General features: G+C 40.6%; 1 protein-coding gene across 1 annotated transcript in view; it reads left to right on the forward strand.

Moving 5' to 3' along the window:
- LOC106572183 (potassium voltage-gated channel subfamily KQT member 2) overlaps window positions 1-15,849 on the forward strand; it is a 43,358-nt gene extending 27,509 nt beyond the window's left edge. Inside the window, exons 12-15 of the mRNA XM_014146110.3 lie at window positions 7,507-7,609; window positions 7,874-8,005; window positions 11,401-11,518; window positions 12,015-15,849. Coding sequence (XP_014001585.1) covers window positions 7,507-7,609; window positions 7,874-8,005; window positions 11,401-11,518; window positions 12,015-12,866 — 1,205 coding nt within the window. The 3' untranslated portion in view covers window positions 12,867-15,849. The remainder of the gene's footprint in view (window positions 1-7,506; window positions 7,610-7,873; window positions 8,006-11,400; window positions 11,519-12,014) is intronic.
- The last annotated feature ends 1,255 nt before the right edge of the window (window positions 15,850-17,104 follow it).

Here is a 17,104-nt window from a genome sequence, read left to right on the forward strand (position 1 = left end):
TTAAGCCATTTTGCCACAACTTTGGAAGTATGCTTGGGGTCATTGTCCATTTGGAAGACCCGTTTGCGACCAGGCTTTAACTTCCTGACTGATGTCTTGAGATGTTGCTTCAATATATCCACGTAGTTTTCCTTCCTCATGATGCCATCTGTTTTGTGAAGTGCACCAGTCCCTCCTGTAGCAAAGCACCCCCATAACATGATGCTGCCACCCCCGTGCTTCACGGTTGGGATGGTGTTCTTCGGCTTGCATTATCATTATGGCCAAACAGTTCTATTTTTGTTTCATCAGACCAGAGGACATTTCTCCAAAAGGTATGACCCCCATAACATGATGCTGCCACCCCCGTGCTTCACGGTTGGGATGGTGTTCTTCGGCTTGCATTATCATTATGGCCAAACAGTTCTATTTTTGTTTCATCAGACCAGAGGACATTTCTCCAAAAGGTATGATATTTTTTCCCCATTTGCAGTTGCAAACTGTAGTCTGGCTTATTTATGGCAGTTTTAGAGCAGTGGCTTATTCCTTGCTGAGCGGCCTTTCAGGTTATGTTGATATAGGACTCGTTTTACGTGGATATAGATACCTTTGTACCTGTGAAGATGCTGGAGGAAACAAGATCCTTTGCTATTGTTCTGGGATTGATTTGCACTTTCCGCACCAAAGTACGCTCATCTCTAGCAGACAGAGCACGTCTCCTTCCTGGGTGGTATTATGGCCGCATGGTCCCGTGGTGTTTATACCCGTGGTGTTTATATCTGAAGGTACCAGATGAACGTGGTACCTTCAGGCGTTTGGAAATTGCTCCCAAGGATGAACCAGACTCGTGGAGGTCTACAATTCTTTTTCTGAGGTTGATTGGCTGATTTCTTTAGATTTTCCCATGATGTCAAGCAGAGGCACTGAGTTTGAAGGTAGACCTTGAAATACATCCACAGGTACACCTCCAATTGACTTAAATGATGTCAAATAGCCATTACATAATTTTCTGGAATTTTCCAAGCTGTTTAAAACCTGTTGAGGACAGACATTCCGCTAGCGGAACCCCGTTCCGCCTGCGGAACCCCTAGCCAACAGCTAATGGCATCGCACGGCGCAAAATACAAAACCAACTAAAATACCACAATTCAATTTTCTCAAACAATCAACTATTTTACACCATTTTAAAGATAAGACTCTCGTTAATCTAACCACATTGTCCGATTTCAAAAAGGCTTTACAGCGAAAGCAAAACATTAGATTATGTCAGGAGAGTACCCTGCCAAAAATAATCAAACAGCCATTTTCAAAGCAAGCATATATGTCACAAAAACCAAAACCACAGCTAAATGCAGCACTAACCTTTGATGATCTTCATCAGATGACACTCCTAGGACATTATGTTATACAATACATGGATGTTTTGTTCAATCAAGTTCATATTTATATCAAAATCCAGCTTTTTACATTAGCATGTGATGTTCAGAACTAGCATACCCACCGAAAACTTGTGAATTTACTAAATCACTCATGATAAACATTCACAAAATACATAACAATTATTTTAAGAATTATAGATACAGAACTCCTTTATGCAATCGCGGTGTCAGATTTTAAAATAGCTTTTCGGCGAAAGCACATTTTGCAATATTCTGAGTACATAGCTCGGCCATCACGGCTAGCTATTTTGATACCCACCAAGTTTGGGGCTCACTAAACTCAGAATTACTATTAGAAAAATTGGATTACCTTTGCTGTTCTTCGTCAGAATGCACTCCCAGGACTTCTACTTCAACAACAAATGTTGTTTTGGTTCCAAATAATCCATAGTTATATTCAAATAGCTCCGTTTTGTTCGTGCGTTCAGGTCACTATCCGAAGGGTGACGCGCGAGCGCATTTCGTGACAAAAAATGTAAAAATATTCCATTACCGTACTTAGAAGCATGTCAAACGCTGTTTAAAATCAATTTTTATGCTATTTTTCTCGTAAAATGGCGATAATATTCCAACCGGGCAACGTTGTATTCATTCAAAGGCTGAAAGAAAAAAATTGAGTAGTCTCGTGAAAGCGCATCTCCAGTCTCACTGTCCCCAGGCTGACCACTTACAAATTCTGCTACTGTTCTTTGCCCAGAGACAGCAGACACCCCATTCCACTTTCTGGCAGCTTTAGAGAGCCAATGGAAGCCTTAGAAAATGTCACGTTACAGCACAGATGCTGTATTTTCGATAGAGATGCAACAGAAGGACAACAAATTGTCAGACAGGGCACTTCCTGTATGGAATCTTCTCAGGTTTTGGCCTGCCATATGAGTTCTGTTATACTCACAGACACCATTCAAACAGTTTTAGAAACTTTAGAGTGTTTTCTATCCAAATCTACTAATTATATGCATATTCTAGTTTCTGGGCAGGAGTAGTAACCAGATGAAATCGCGTACATTTTTTATCCGGCCGTGAAAATACTGCCACCTATCCCAAAGGCACAGTTAACTTAGTGTATGTGATCTTCTGACCCACTGGAATTGTGATACAGTGAAATATCTGTAAATAATTGTTGGAAAAATTACTTGATGCACAAAGTAGATGTCCTAACTGACTTGCCAAAACTATAGTTTGTTAAGAAGAAATGTGTGGAGTGGTTGAAAAATGAGTTTTAATGACTCCAACCTCAGTATATGTAAACATCTGACTTCAGCTGTATATGAAGGGCCTATATATGAAGGGCCTACATGTATGAACTTTCACGGTCATTGCTTTTATTTATACATTTTGTGCGTATTAATTGAATATTGCCAAATGCATTAGTAAAAAATATTGCGCTTATTTAATGTAAACCTTGCTCTTAATAGATGGCAAAGCAGCATTCAACTGACCTCAACTTTTGGAAAGTTCCCTTTTTCAGCCTTAAAACACATCTCAAGTGCAAGTTCACTGTTTAGCTCATCTGAAGAAGAGCTAGAGAATTTAGGACGTCTGCTGCGGATCACAAAAATATCCTAATGATTATGATCACACTTCCTCAATTCTAATTTTATGGTGACACTATACCAAATATGGTTTGGTAAGGTTTCGAAACTTGGAAACCAAGCTCCTGTTATTAGTGTAGCAATGTTGTCGCCTGGACTTGTTGAAATATCTTCACACCTAGAGAAAAACCTCCAGGCTTCTGACATATCTTTCAATTTATTTAAAAATGAAGAATTACAGGGACTCGTCCTCTGGAATAACGGACATTCTGCGGCCAAAAGTATGTGGACACCTGTTCGTCGAACTTTTCACACCACTCAGGCCGACACTTGGCTCCTGATGAACAGTTACTTTGCTGACGTTGCTTCCAGTAGAAGTTTGGAACTCTGTAGTGAGTGTTGCAACCGAGGACAGATGATTTTTACGTGCTTCAGCACTCGCCCATCTCGTTCTGTGAGCTTGTATGGCCTACCACTTCGCTGCTGAGCCATTGATGCTCCTAGACATTTCCACTTCACAATAGCAGCACTTACAGTTGACCGAGGCAGCTCAAGCAGGGCAGAAATTTGATGGACTGACTTGTTGGAAAGGTGGCATCCTATGACGGTGCCACGTTGAAAGTCAGTGAGCTCTTCAGTAAGGCCGTTCTACTGCCAATGTTTGTCTGTGGAGATTGCATGGCTGTGTGCTTGATTTTATACACCTGTCAGCAACAGGTGTGGCTGAACTAGCTGAATCCACTAATTTGAAGGGGTGTCCACATACTTTTGTGTGTGTGTATATATATGTGTATGTATATATATATGTGTATGTGTATATATATGATATATATATGTATGTGTATATATATATATGTGTATATACAGTTATATATATATATATATATATATATATATATATATATATATATATATTATATATATATATAACTGCACTTCAGATTGCAGCCCAAATAAATGCTTCATATATATATATATATATATATATATATATATATATATATATATATATATATATATATATATATATACAGTACCAGTCAAAAGTGTGGACACCTACTCATTCAAGGGATTTTCTTTATTTTTACTATTTTCTACATTGTAGAATAATAGTGAAGACATCAAAACTATGAAATAACACATATGGAATCATGTAGTAACCAAGAAAGTGTTAAACAAAGCAAAACATATTTTAGATTCTTCTAAGTAGCGACCCTTTGCCTTGATGAGAGCTTTGCACACTCTTGGCATTCTCTCAACCAGCTTCACCTGGAATGCTTTTCCAACAGTCTTGGAGTTCCCACATATGCTGAGCACTTGTTGGCTGCTTTCCCTTCACTCTGCGATCCAACTCATGCCAAACCATCTCAATTGGGTTCAGGTCGGGTGATTGTGAAGGCCAGGTCATCTGATGCAGCACTCCATCACTCTCCTTCTTGGTCAAATAGCCCTTACATGCCTGGAGGTATGTTGGGGAATTGTCCTGATGAAAAACAAATGATAGTCCCACTAAGCACAAACCAGATGATGGGATGGCGTATCGCTGGAGAATTCTGTGGTAGCCATGCTGGTTAAGTGTGCCTTCAATTCTAAATAAATCACAGACAGTTTTACCAGCCAAGCACACCCACACCCTCATACCACCTCCTCCATGCTTCACGGTGGGAACCACACATGCTGAGATCATCCGTTCACCTACTCTGCGTCTCACAAAGACACGGCTCGTTGGAACCAAAAATCGCAAATTTGGACTCATCAGACCAATGGACCGATTGCCTCCGGTCTAATGTCCATTGTTCATGTTTCTTGGCCCAAGCAAGTCTTTTCTGATTATTGGTGGTTTCTTTGCAGCAATTCAACATTGAAGGCCTGATTCACGCAGTCTCCTGTTGAGATTGTGATAGAAAAATTGCATATTTACCTAATTTGTTTGATATTAATAGTTAGCAATTAATACTTAACAAATAGGAATACGTTTCTATTCTGTTTAATTCTGTGTTTCTGTTAAGAGACGGTTTCCACTCTAGCTTCCTGCTGTTAGTCTGGGCATATGGTCAAGGAAATGGGTTTTGCTAGAGATATCTTGAGCTGACAATGACTTGGTGATTAAAAACCTAAAGTTGGAATTTCATAGACAATATGTGGTGTGTGTGACACGAGATGGAGATAGTGTGAAGGAGTATATAACAATCTCTCGTTGTCTCATCTTCCTGGCATCTGGGAAACTAAGCCGGGTTGGGGGTAAAACAACTTCCCGTGTAGATAACCAAGGTGGCTAATGGGAGTACTGTAATTAGCGCTGACCAAGTATTTTTAGGTCCTATATATCATCTGTTTATTCATTATTAGTTAAGCACTCGGCAACACACTTCGGAGTGTGGGGTCGACAGTTTCATTATTGCAATAATTAATCGATATTGAATAAAGATGATTGTTTGAAGAAATGACAGTCTCTCTCACTTTAATGGAATATTCCACGACAAGATGTGTCTTACTTGAACTCTGTGAAGCATTTATTTGGGCTGCAATCTGAAGTGCAGTTAACTCTAATGAACTTATCCTCTGCAGCAGAGGTAACTCTGGGTCTTCCTCATGAGAGACAGTTTCATCATAATGCTTGATGGTTTTTGCGACTGCACTTGAAGAAACTTTCAAAGTTCTTGAAATTTTCCGTATTGACTGACCTTCATGTCTAAAGTAATGATGGACTGTTGTTTCTCTTTGCTTATTTGAGCTGTTCTTGCCATAATATGGACTTGGTCTTTTACCAAATAGGGCAATCTTCAGTATACCACCCCTACCTTGTCACAACGCAAGTGATTGGCTCAAATGCATTTAGAAGGAAAGAAATTCCAAAATTAACTTTTAACAAGGTTCACCTGTTAATTGAAATGCATTTCAGGTGACAAGCTCATGAAGCTGTTTGAGAGAATGCCAACAGTGTTCAAGCTGTCAAGGCAATTGGTGGCTACTTTGAAGAATCTCAAATCTAAAATATGTTTTGCTTTGTTTAACACTTTCTTGGTTACTACATGATTCCATATGTGTTATTTCATAGTTTTGATGTCTTCACTATTATTCTACAATGTAGAAAATAGTAAAAATAAAGAAAAACCCTGGAATGAGTAGGTGTGTCCAAACTTTTGACTGGTACTGTATATATTGAATGACCGAGCTGATCCTCATGAGTTGTGTTTGTTCTCCTCTGCGGCATGCACGTTAAAGTGCTGATTGAAATGCAGGATGAAGACTTTGGACTGAAGAGTTCTCCAGGTTAGATACAGCCCTGGCCTTAGTATTACTAGCTAACTAATATTTATGATGAGAACATTCTACATCAAGTCTCTTAATCAAATGATAAGTTGTAACTAACATCTTAACACTTAGATTGCATCGCTTTTTTCACGTTATACCTATGCATTGTATGATACTATAGACCTATCATTGAAACAATGTCATAGTAAAGATTTCAATGGCTTAACATTTGCCGTCTTACGGTTTTCCTTCATGTACTGTACCCATACATGAGAATTTACTGAGGATTCCATACGTGGGTTCACATGTGTTGTTTTGGCATTGTTTTATAAAATGCCTTTCATTTTGTTTATACCATTATTGTATATCTCTCCTCTCCTTTTCTTTGCAGCAATTGAGGGGTTAATAAGTAAGAACTAATTATATTTTATTGGTTGGCTGTAGGGAAGAAGCAAAAGAACAACGTATTTGTTTATATTCACGTTTACAAATGACAGTACGCCTGGAAACCATGCATGTCCAAATTTGCTGAACTTTGATAACTTTACTTAAATCCTCTGTCAATAGGAATTCATGCTATGCTATAGTTGTTATGACTGCTTATGACAACTCATAAGTCAATTATAATCGAGTTAAGTTGCCTGTATGACAGAGGGTTCAAGTTAACTGTTACCAACAAGTATAACCTAGAGGTAACTTGTAAATAATTCTAAAAGTAGTGCGTTCAGCTTGTTCCTGATTTAACATGCATGAAGAAACCTTAATTTCATCTCCTAATTTTTTCCTGAACCCTTTTAACAATGGACTCTACCCAAATATAGACCAACATGTACTGTAACCAGTATGCACTACAGTCCAGACCAACACTGAAAGGACTTAAATAGCCTGATTGTTAGCCTAGTTAGCTTGAAATTTCTATTGAGATGACTAGATACACTGCTAGCAAAACAGGCTAACGTAATGCATGGCTGTGGAGTCATTGGTGGTGGACGGAGGGGACCTCATCAGAAAGCATTCTTGACTTTAACTGCCTCTGTTTGGTAGTAGATCCCTCAATTCCTGCATTCAGTCTTTTTGTTGTTGTTTCACAAATCAATACCGTTGAATTCCACCAATGCTATGGTATGCTAACTTTCCACACTGGCTTGGAAACTCTGAACTGCACTGTTGATGCTAACGGCTATGCACCAACTTTGCTTGGCTTAATCCGGACACAATAACGGTGTTACACTATGTATGGGAGCCAGTGGTTGAAGCTTTGACATTGTGGTTGATGTGGTGTCCTTGTCTTTGCTCCATAGAGGCTTGCCTCCCCGGGGAGGATGTTGGGGGTGATAAGAACTGCCACTGTGAATTCCTTCAAGATTTATCTCCTGGGTTGAAGGTCACAATTAGGGCAATAATGTAAGAGAGGATTTATATTCACTTTATACCCGAAGAACCCAGTGTCTTCTGCAGAAACTAGCACTTTAGAAATTAGTTCCTCTGATTTTTAAAGGCAGTTGTCCTATTTATGAACATGCACACAGTATAATTCGATTATAATACATTTGATAGAAAATCTGATTCTATTCTTCTGAATGATTACCATACTAAAGTGTGTCAACAGCTGCTTTTGTTTTGAAAAATACATATTTCTGTTTTATTTTTCCTAAATGTCTGCTTCAGCATCATGAGGTTTCTGGTGTCAAAGAGGAGGTTTAAGGAGAGCCTACGGCCATACGACGTGATGGATGTGATAGAGCAGTACTCCGCAGGCCACTTGGACATGCTGAGTCGGATTAAGCAACTACAGTCCAGGCAAGACCCATTCTTCCATTCACCGATCGTCATACACCCTTTCCTCAAAACAGACTTGTGTTCGAATAGTAATTATTTTGTTCTTAATAATAGCTTAGCTGTGTTTGTTTGAGCATGTCTGGCACAATAGGATCAATGTGCAAACCCACCCATCTGGCACTGAAGGTTTGCTCAATAAACACTCAAAGTATTAGAAAGTAAACTAAAATACTATTTAGGTGGGGGTGGGGGGGGGGAGGGTAGAAGAAAAAATAATAATACTATTTGAACCTCAAACATCCACAGACCCACCAGGTTTTCATCAGTAGACACACATTGACAGCTGCCACTCTTCACCAGGGCAATTCAATTACCAGCCCTGGAGTGCCAAAGTTCTGCCGGGATTATTTCTAGCCTGGTAGTTAAATGATACATAACTGTCATTGATTGGCCTGAGACATTACGTACCTCGTGTCTGAATTAGTCCTTGATTAGAAGGAAAAAAGGGAAGGCTGCGCTACCAAAGGTAACCGCTCCGCCCCGCCCCGCTCCCCACCCGTCATGTTCGTCACATATGTTTCTTTACCTCTACTTTACGCACAAATGTGTGTGCTCACCCTCCCCATCACTTTATATTTTTCACTTTACTCACCGTCAATCGTGAAAGATAATTCTTCAAGTTTTACCAGTGAAATGTCCATGCATCTTCTGCATGCCAACCATTTGATCTCAATCAATTTCATGGGAATATGCATTTTGGTATTTTTCTTGAATGATGTAGGCCTAGGCTCCAGTGATTTTTGTATTATGTGCAGTGAAATAATTTAACAAACTGTAGCCTACCTGTGTTCAATCAAAGCACATACTGTATATTGCCCAGTGGGGCATGCTGTGCAAACATTTTGAAAAAAAATCATCCTAAAATTTAATAAGAAATTAGGTGGTGTTTTTGGTCTTACAGTAACGTTATGCTATTATATTCAGTTCTGTTCTGTCGAATATTAATGAATAATTATGTGACATTGCAGACATTGATTCTGCTTTGATCTAACTTAATTGAACAAGCACCATTCTCAATTCAGCATTGATATTCGGCAGTGTATCCTCTGGGCAGCCAAACAAATCCTGCACATGCGCAGAAGCTTCAGTTGTTTATCTATTGAAAAAGAGGCGTCCAGAAAATGTTGCAACGCAGCCACTTTGAAAAGGGAAACCAGAAATTATTTGCCCATCTTGGACCATAATTGAATAGCCCTGCCTAATTGTCCAGGCGTATTCAGTCTGGTGGAGTATTGCAGATAGAAATGTAGAGCGTAGATTTGACACTGTCTTGTCACTGTCTACCTTGTTGTGTCACTGGACACATGCATGTTGTGATAATCACTAAACTAACATCCGCCCTTATGTGCTATGCCTTCCTCTGGCACGTATCCCGATGACGGACACATTTATGTGATGTTTCATAGCTTGAAACAACTTCATTCACTTGAACAGTATTTAACAAGTCAAGGGAAATGTCGATTTCATATATTTTTCTCCCTCAAATAAGTACCACATTAGTTTTGATTAGATGATACATGTCCAACACATATGTAAATCTATTCCAACAATGAAACTGTAGGCCTATGTGTACATTTCTGTTAAAACAACAACCAAAATTTCATAGCTAATGTGGTTCTTTATTTCTCTCGACAACGCAGTCACACAGCTGTGAGAAAGTAACAAATGTTAGATCTATGTTTGACATAAATAACCATGGTAGCTACCAAGCTTTTGAGAAGCTCACCTCGCTCATGTATGGAATATATTCTGACTTATTTGTCCATGTATTTCATATGGTCAAATTCCCATGTGTTGCTTCATTTTGCATTGCGCTCACATCTTCTCTATGTGCCTTGCCAGGGTAGATATGATTGTGTGGCCTCCTGGCCCATCTACTCCTCGCCATAAGAAGTCTACAGAAGGTCCTAGGTTAAGTCACTAGACTGCACTTTTCCTATACGTAAATTACTGTAGAACGTAAGGAAATTCTTATATCATGCTGACATAAAGGCTGCGTAAGGCGTATTAGCCACAAGAATGATAAAATGCCTGTCCTTGTAACGATAACAGATAATGACAACTGACTCACACAATTCTGACACTATATTGTGTCATAATTGTGTAGTGGGTTATCATGTCTTGTTATAACAGGTATTAGGTCACTCTGCTACATACTGTAGAACTGTTATACGTCTTTACGTCAATTGGGGCTCTAGTAAAGTGCTATCAAATGTATTTATTTTGATGAATAAGAACCCTTTTGTAACCGATAGACCATGTCTTTAAACAGTCGACTTCTGAGGGGATTTACAGTCTAGTAAGACAAAAAAAACAGAAGCGTTAGATTGAGCAATCCCTCACGCTATTCTTTCATAATGTTTGTGGATATTGTTGTGGGGGAAATGTTGCCCATAGTTTATAGTGATAGTGGTAACACTTTACTTAAAGCATCCAGGCAAAATGCATTATGATGCCGTTACAATATATTGTACGACTTGTCATGAGCAAGTATGACCCTACCCTATATAATCTCTTATACTGTATTCATCTCATAATGATACGGACTAAATGAGAGCCTGTTTGAGACAGTTTAAGTATTCATCCATAAAGAGACATAACATATTACAAACCTTGATATACGGCATTATTAAAGGCTTGAACATGCTTAAAACAAGTTATAAAGCATTATACCTGGATGCTTCAATAGTGTTTATGTGATAGCAATACAGTTATATAGATCTTTTCATTCTGAATGTCATCTAGAAGTGAATCAGCAGAGCATTTTCAAAAGTTTAAAATGGTCGATGAATTGTTCATTTCATGGCCTTCGATATGTGTTATTTCCATTGGAAATCAGTGTCTCATTCTTTCTGAAGAAAAGGCCAATAGCACACAGGCAATGGGCTGAGTCATGTAGCCTTACACAACCTGGGTTTGACAAGGCTGCTTTTGGATCGGAGAAAGAGGGAGAGCTCCCCTGTTAGGAAGCCGCGGAAATGAAGCATGAAACATAGTGAAGCATGCCACATGATGCATTGTCTCCTCGTTTTCATAGTTGTCGTTTTTTTCCCCATCAAGAATGGTTGAGCCCTGGAACTCACCATTTTCAGCGTCAAAGAACATTATCATTCTTCAGCCCCAATTCCATATGCACTCTCTACAGAGACCAATCTCTAACTTCACTTACATGATTCTAGTTTTGTCTTACCTTTCTAATTTTATACACCTGCTTCACTAATCCAGAGGGGGAAACGTCATTTAAATTGTGAAGTTAGTCTACTCTATAATGTTTCCTTTTGCTAAAAACACATCTCTTTGACTCTCTGGATCAAAGCAATAGCTTTATCCTCGATATCGCTTTCTCTAAATGCCAGAGTGGACCAGATTGTTGGTAAAGGTCCTCCAGATAAAGGTGCCAAAGGTGGCGGTGACGGGGAGAAAGAGGAGGAGGACCCCAGCATGATGGGACGTATGATGAAAGTGGAGAAACGGGTAAGTCAGGTGTTCTTCTGACCTTATCTCAGCCTCTTTGTCCTAAACAGTCCCCGCTCTTGGTAGAAATGCCCTTAGAGACGAAACACACCGTGTTGACGAACAGTTAGAAGCAGGGGGGTGGCCGTTCTGTCGCCTCTGACCAGAACATCGGCCATCATTTTCTGTTCATTTTCCTGACAATGCAACACGTTGAATCGCCACAGTTTGTCGACAACCAGCAGGTGATTCTAACCTGCTGCTTTTAGCCATTCATCTCTGTGGTGTGTAATCTGATCTAGGATCAGATTACCCTCCCCTCCCCAAAGCAGGTGATTCTAACCCATTGCTTTTAGCCGTTCATCTTTGTGGTTTGTAATCTGATTACCCTCCCCAAATCCTAACCAAAACCGTTTGGGTGTGAAAGGCCCAATTGACCTAAGATCAGTGTCTATGGGCATTGTCGTGCTACACCACAGTATGCAGAGATTCTATGGGACTCTCTCTCTTTCTGCAGGTCGGCTCCATGGACAGAAAGCTGGATTTCCTGGTCAACATGTACGTACAGCGCATGGGCATCCCGCGCTCCGAGACAGAGGCCTATTTCAACTCCAAGGAAGCTTACCCGGCGCCCCCTTACATTAGCCCCGAGGATAGCAAGGAGGTGAAGCAGGAGGAGGAAATGAAGGTGAAAGAGGAGGAGAAGAAGGAGAAGAGCTGTTCCGCTGCCGAGGTCCTGCGCTCCATGGAGAAGAAGAAGTGCTCCCCGGAGCCCAGGTCTTTGGGAACGCCCTCCGGCAGCCGCAGCCGCCCCTGCACCTCCTGGGAGCACCAGCTGCAGCACCCTCTCAGCCAGCCCGCCTGGAACAGCAGTGTGGCCAACACCCCCTCACCTGTGGGGGGGGGCAGCGGAGAGCACTCCCCCTCCCTGTTCCGCCTGCCACCCCCTCCCCCGCCCATCCACGAGCGCTCATCTTCCGGGGCAGGAGGGAGCAGTAGCCGGGAGGGCTCCTCCCAGGGCAGGAAGCGCAACAGGAGGCAGAGGCGTCAGCCAGACGTGGCCCCACTGCCCACCGCGGAGAGTGACACGTCCCTGTCCATCCCATCAGTGGACCACGAGGAGCTGGAGCGCTCCTTCAGTGGGTTCAGCATCTCCCAGGCCAAGGAGGACTTCTTTGGGGCATCGTTCTTCAATGGGGTGGCGGCAGAAACAGGGGCATCTCTCTGCGCCAGGGTTAGACCCTTCATTGCTGAGGGTGAATCAGACACAGACTCTGACCTGTACACCCCTGGCGGCCCCTCGCCCCTCTCCTTCAGCGGTGAGGGGGCAGGGGGGTATGGAGACAGAATCTGGCCGCCTCTCAAGTAGGCTAGGATCAAAATAACTGGCCCCTAGTATGAGCTGGGATGGATTGAGATATGAGGGGAGGATCAAGAAGATTGCCTATGTTAACGCTTGTCACTGAAACTTTCACAAGCAGAAAATGGCCCAATTGAATCTGTCTTGTGTGATTGTATGTGTATGACCATTGAGGTATTCAGAGTTGTTTTAGATAGGGTGTCCAATCACCCAAATGCTTGAGTTGATGCTTTTCATGTGAACTGAAACCGATTTAAGTTAAAAGATTAATATCTACTGCGCTTTCTGAACACTCTCAGTGATTTCTCTGGACCAAAAAATGTGGGGAGATATTGGAAGATATGTCAATACAGTACAGTAGCCCATCAGTATATCTACAGTACAAGTCACCTACTGTATGTTTAAGTTATGCTGAGCCTTCGAAAATGATCACTGCCTTGTTGGTTTTATTCCAGTATGACATGATTTTATTAGAATTGAATTGTTGCTAATGTTTTTCATTATGAGTATGGCACTCGGTTAAATCGGTGGCATTAGTATATGATTTAATCAGGAATTTCTGCGGCAAATTCAGTATAATTCTAAAAGCCAAACTATAATGTGCTGATGGGTTGTGTGCTGTGGTTTATGTACTGTAGTCCTTGGTAGAAAACATTATCGCAAACAAATAGAGAATACTGTAAATGCAGCTGCACAACCCTCCTTAAGCATATGGTCTTATTAAACATTGCGCTGACTCCTGGAAACGCATGCCTTAATGAGTTCTGCAAAGTAATACACAACGTACAGTTCTACACTCTTATTTATTTAACCGCACGATGACAGAGCGAGATGACAAGATTCACATGACATGATTTTTAAGAGGAGTTGTTGTTGTAGAACAGAGACACAAGCTAGCAGGTAGGCTTTCTACTTTTGAGTTTTCAGCAATAATATCTTACTGGTGTCTGTTAAATATGTCAAGTCAATTTCTTAATAAAAAAAAACTGCACGAAAATATTCATAATAAATTAACTGCATGGCATGTACAACAGAATAGTTGCTTTAGGTAGAAAATGTATGACTGTGGCAAGTAGGAACCAAACTAAATTACATTCCTCAACCATTCCACAGATGGTCGACAGAAAGTGGGCAGAACAGGAAAATAAAACCAAGCAACATTGCGTGACTGACTTCAACTGAAATATACACACTACCGTTCAAAAGTTTGGGGTCACTTACAAATGTCCTTGTTTTTTAAAGAAAAGCACATTTTTTGTCCATTTAAAATAACATCAAATTGATCAGAAATACAGTGTAGACATTGTTAATGTTGTAAATGACTATTGTAGCTGGAAACGGCAGATTTTTTTTATGGAATAGGCGTACAGAGGGCCATTATCAGCAACCATCACTCCTGTGTTCCAATGGCACGTTGTGTTAGCTAATCCAAGTTTATCATTTTAAAAAGGCTAATTGATCATTAGAAAACCCTTTTGCAATTATGTTAGCACAGCTGAAAACTGTTGTTCTGATTTAAAGAAGCAATAAAACTGGCCTTCTTTAGACTAGTTGAGTATCTGGAGCATCAGCATTTGTGGGTTCGATTACAGGCTCAAAATGGCCAGAAACAAAGAACTTTCTTCTGAAACTCGTCAGTCTATTCTTGTTCTGAGAAATGAAGGCTATTCCATGCGAGAAATTGCCAAGAAACTGAAGATCTCGTACAATGATGTGTACTACTCCCTTCACAGAACAACGCAAACTGGCCCTAACCAGAATTGAAAGAGGAGTGGGCGGCCCCGGTGCACAACTGAGCAAGAGGACAAGTACATTAGAGTGTCTGGTTTGAGAAACAGACGCCTCACAAGTACTCAACTGGCAGCTTCATTAAATTGTACCCGCAAAACACCAGTCTCAACGTCAACAGTGAAGGGGCGACTCCGGGATGCTGGCCTTCTAGGCAGAGTTGCAAAGAAAAAGCCATATCTCAGACTGGCCAATAAAAATTAAATATTAAGATGGGCAAAAGAACAGACACTGGACAGAGGAACTCTGCCTAGAAGGCCAGCATCCCGGAGTCACCTCTTCACTGTTGATGTTGAGACTGGTGTTTTGCGGGTACTATTTAATGAAGCTGCCAGCTGAGGACTTGTGAGGAGTCTGTTTCTCAAAAGCACATTTTTTGTCTATTAAAATAACTTAAAATTGATCAGAAATACAGTGTAGACATTGTTGATTTTGTAAATGACTATTGTAGCTGGAGATTTTTAATGGAATATCTACATAGGCGTACAGAGGCCCATTATCAGCAACCATCACTCCTTTGTTCCAATGGCACGTCGTGTTAGCTAAACGAGATTTCTAAGTGACCCCAAACTTTTGAACGGTAGTGTAAGTAATGGGGCTAAGAATTTGGAACATTTCTGTAAATGCAGTCTTGCTTGCAAATGTTTCTCTTTTCAGGCAGGTAATCAGATTCATTCAAAGAATATGCACACTTGAGTAGTTGCTAGTTATAATTTCATGGCACTGAATGAGACCGAAGAAAAACATACATTTGAATGTAACCCCAATGCACTTTAACTCACACGTTTTCTATGTTGTTCTTCAGTTTCATGTTCATAATTCAAATGAAGAAAAGTGAGCAGAACTAGAAATGCGATTTAAAAAAATAAGGTAAAAATAAGCAGTCAAGCATTGTCAATATGTTTAGTAGCATCAGAGGTCCATCATCAAAGCCTTAATTACTTTCCCCAACTGAGACATAAATGTTACTGTCAGAACCACCCTTTTGCCTTTTCTGTCTATTCCATTACATGAAGCCAAAATACCGCAGTCTCAGAACCACTATACTAGGCACTGTTCACAACTAAAGATAAAAGAGCAATGTTATTTGTCCAAATATATGCTTGCCGGAATGTTACAACCCAAAGAAATTACCACAGCTTTTACATCTGTAATATCTGTAGTTATGTACCTGCGTTGACAAAAATAAACGTTGTACATCATTGGGATTGTGTTGAGGATTCTTCTTTCAGTTTAAGGATGAGGGTGACCAATGACCGTAGGTCTGGATCTAAACTGAATATTGCTCTGTTTCATTAGTTTCACTTCATAATGAAACAATAATATTCGTTTTCGATTCCTGGCTTCAACAAGCCATATAACCAGAATGGTGTAATAATGATCAAATATCACTAGAGGGCGGTCAAGCCCTCTAGTTGAGAAGCAGACCTCGATTCCATTTGTATTTCGGCTTTCTCTCCCCCTTTAGTTCACGTTAAAATGTACACTCCATGTGAAGAACATGAGAATGTTATCTGACTGACAGTCATTTGAAGTGGCTGAAGGGGAAACTGGTTAGTATGCTCCATCTGCACCACAATAATACATTTTTCTCCCACGTGTGCACTTGTTCATTCCTTCCCACGTGTGAAAGCATTGGATTGGTGTCCAACATGGGCCAGTAGAGGGAGTTTCCACTATCTTTCTTTCTTATAGGTCCCGCAGAGTCATTGTTTTTCCCAAGTAAAAACAGCCTTTTAGTGACCAAAACATCACCTATAACCTTTTTACGCAATTAAAATGCTCATAATTGTACCTTTTATCTCATCTCCATCTATCAGGAAGCCTGAAAGAACAGGTTGAGTGGGCGGGGCACTTATATTCATGAGCTTACCTTGACTGACAGCTCTTTGAAATCCTTGTGGTCATTGCCAGGTAACTAGGTAAACAATGAGCCACATTATTGATTACTTGACTTCCAATGCTAAATAGTATAGCTGTGTTCGAATACCCATACTAACATACTGTATACTACATACTTAATGAGTATATACTACATACCAAATACTATTAGTTCATTTTAGTATACTGTAAACTATCGGTATCGTTTCAGTTGAGCGTACTAGCGCTTCGCCTGTCTACCGGAAGTTGATGCTGTTGCTATGCAACCTCTTGCTAGCTTGTTAGCATAAAAAATTACTAGCCAGACATTTTACAATTTCAGGTGTGTTCGTAAATTCAATCTGGAGTGCCAGAGTGCACCCGGAGTGCGCTCTGGGCGTTTGTAAATTCAGTGTTGTCAGATTGTCTTTTCGTAAATTCAGAGCGTTTCGGAATGTTCCGAACGCACACTGGACGCTCTGGTGCAGATGGAGCATACTAACCAGTAGGGTTGATCCGAGCATTCTGACCTCACAATGGCAGTCAAGCACCCTGGCTAACGTTGGCTAGCTACTTCGAGACACAAATGAACGAACACC

This window comes from Salmo salar, chromosome 15 (assembly GCF_965601325.2).
Source record: "Salmo salar chromosome 15, fSalSal1, whole genome shotgun sequence".
Taxonomy (NCBI): Eukaryota; Metazoa; Chordata; class Actinopteri; order Salmoniformes; family Salmonidae; genus Salmo; species Salmo salar.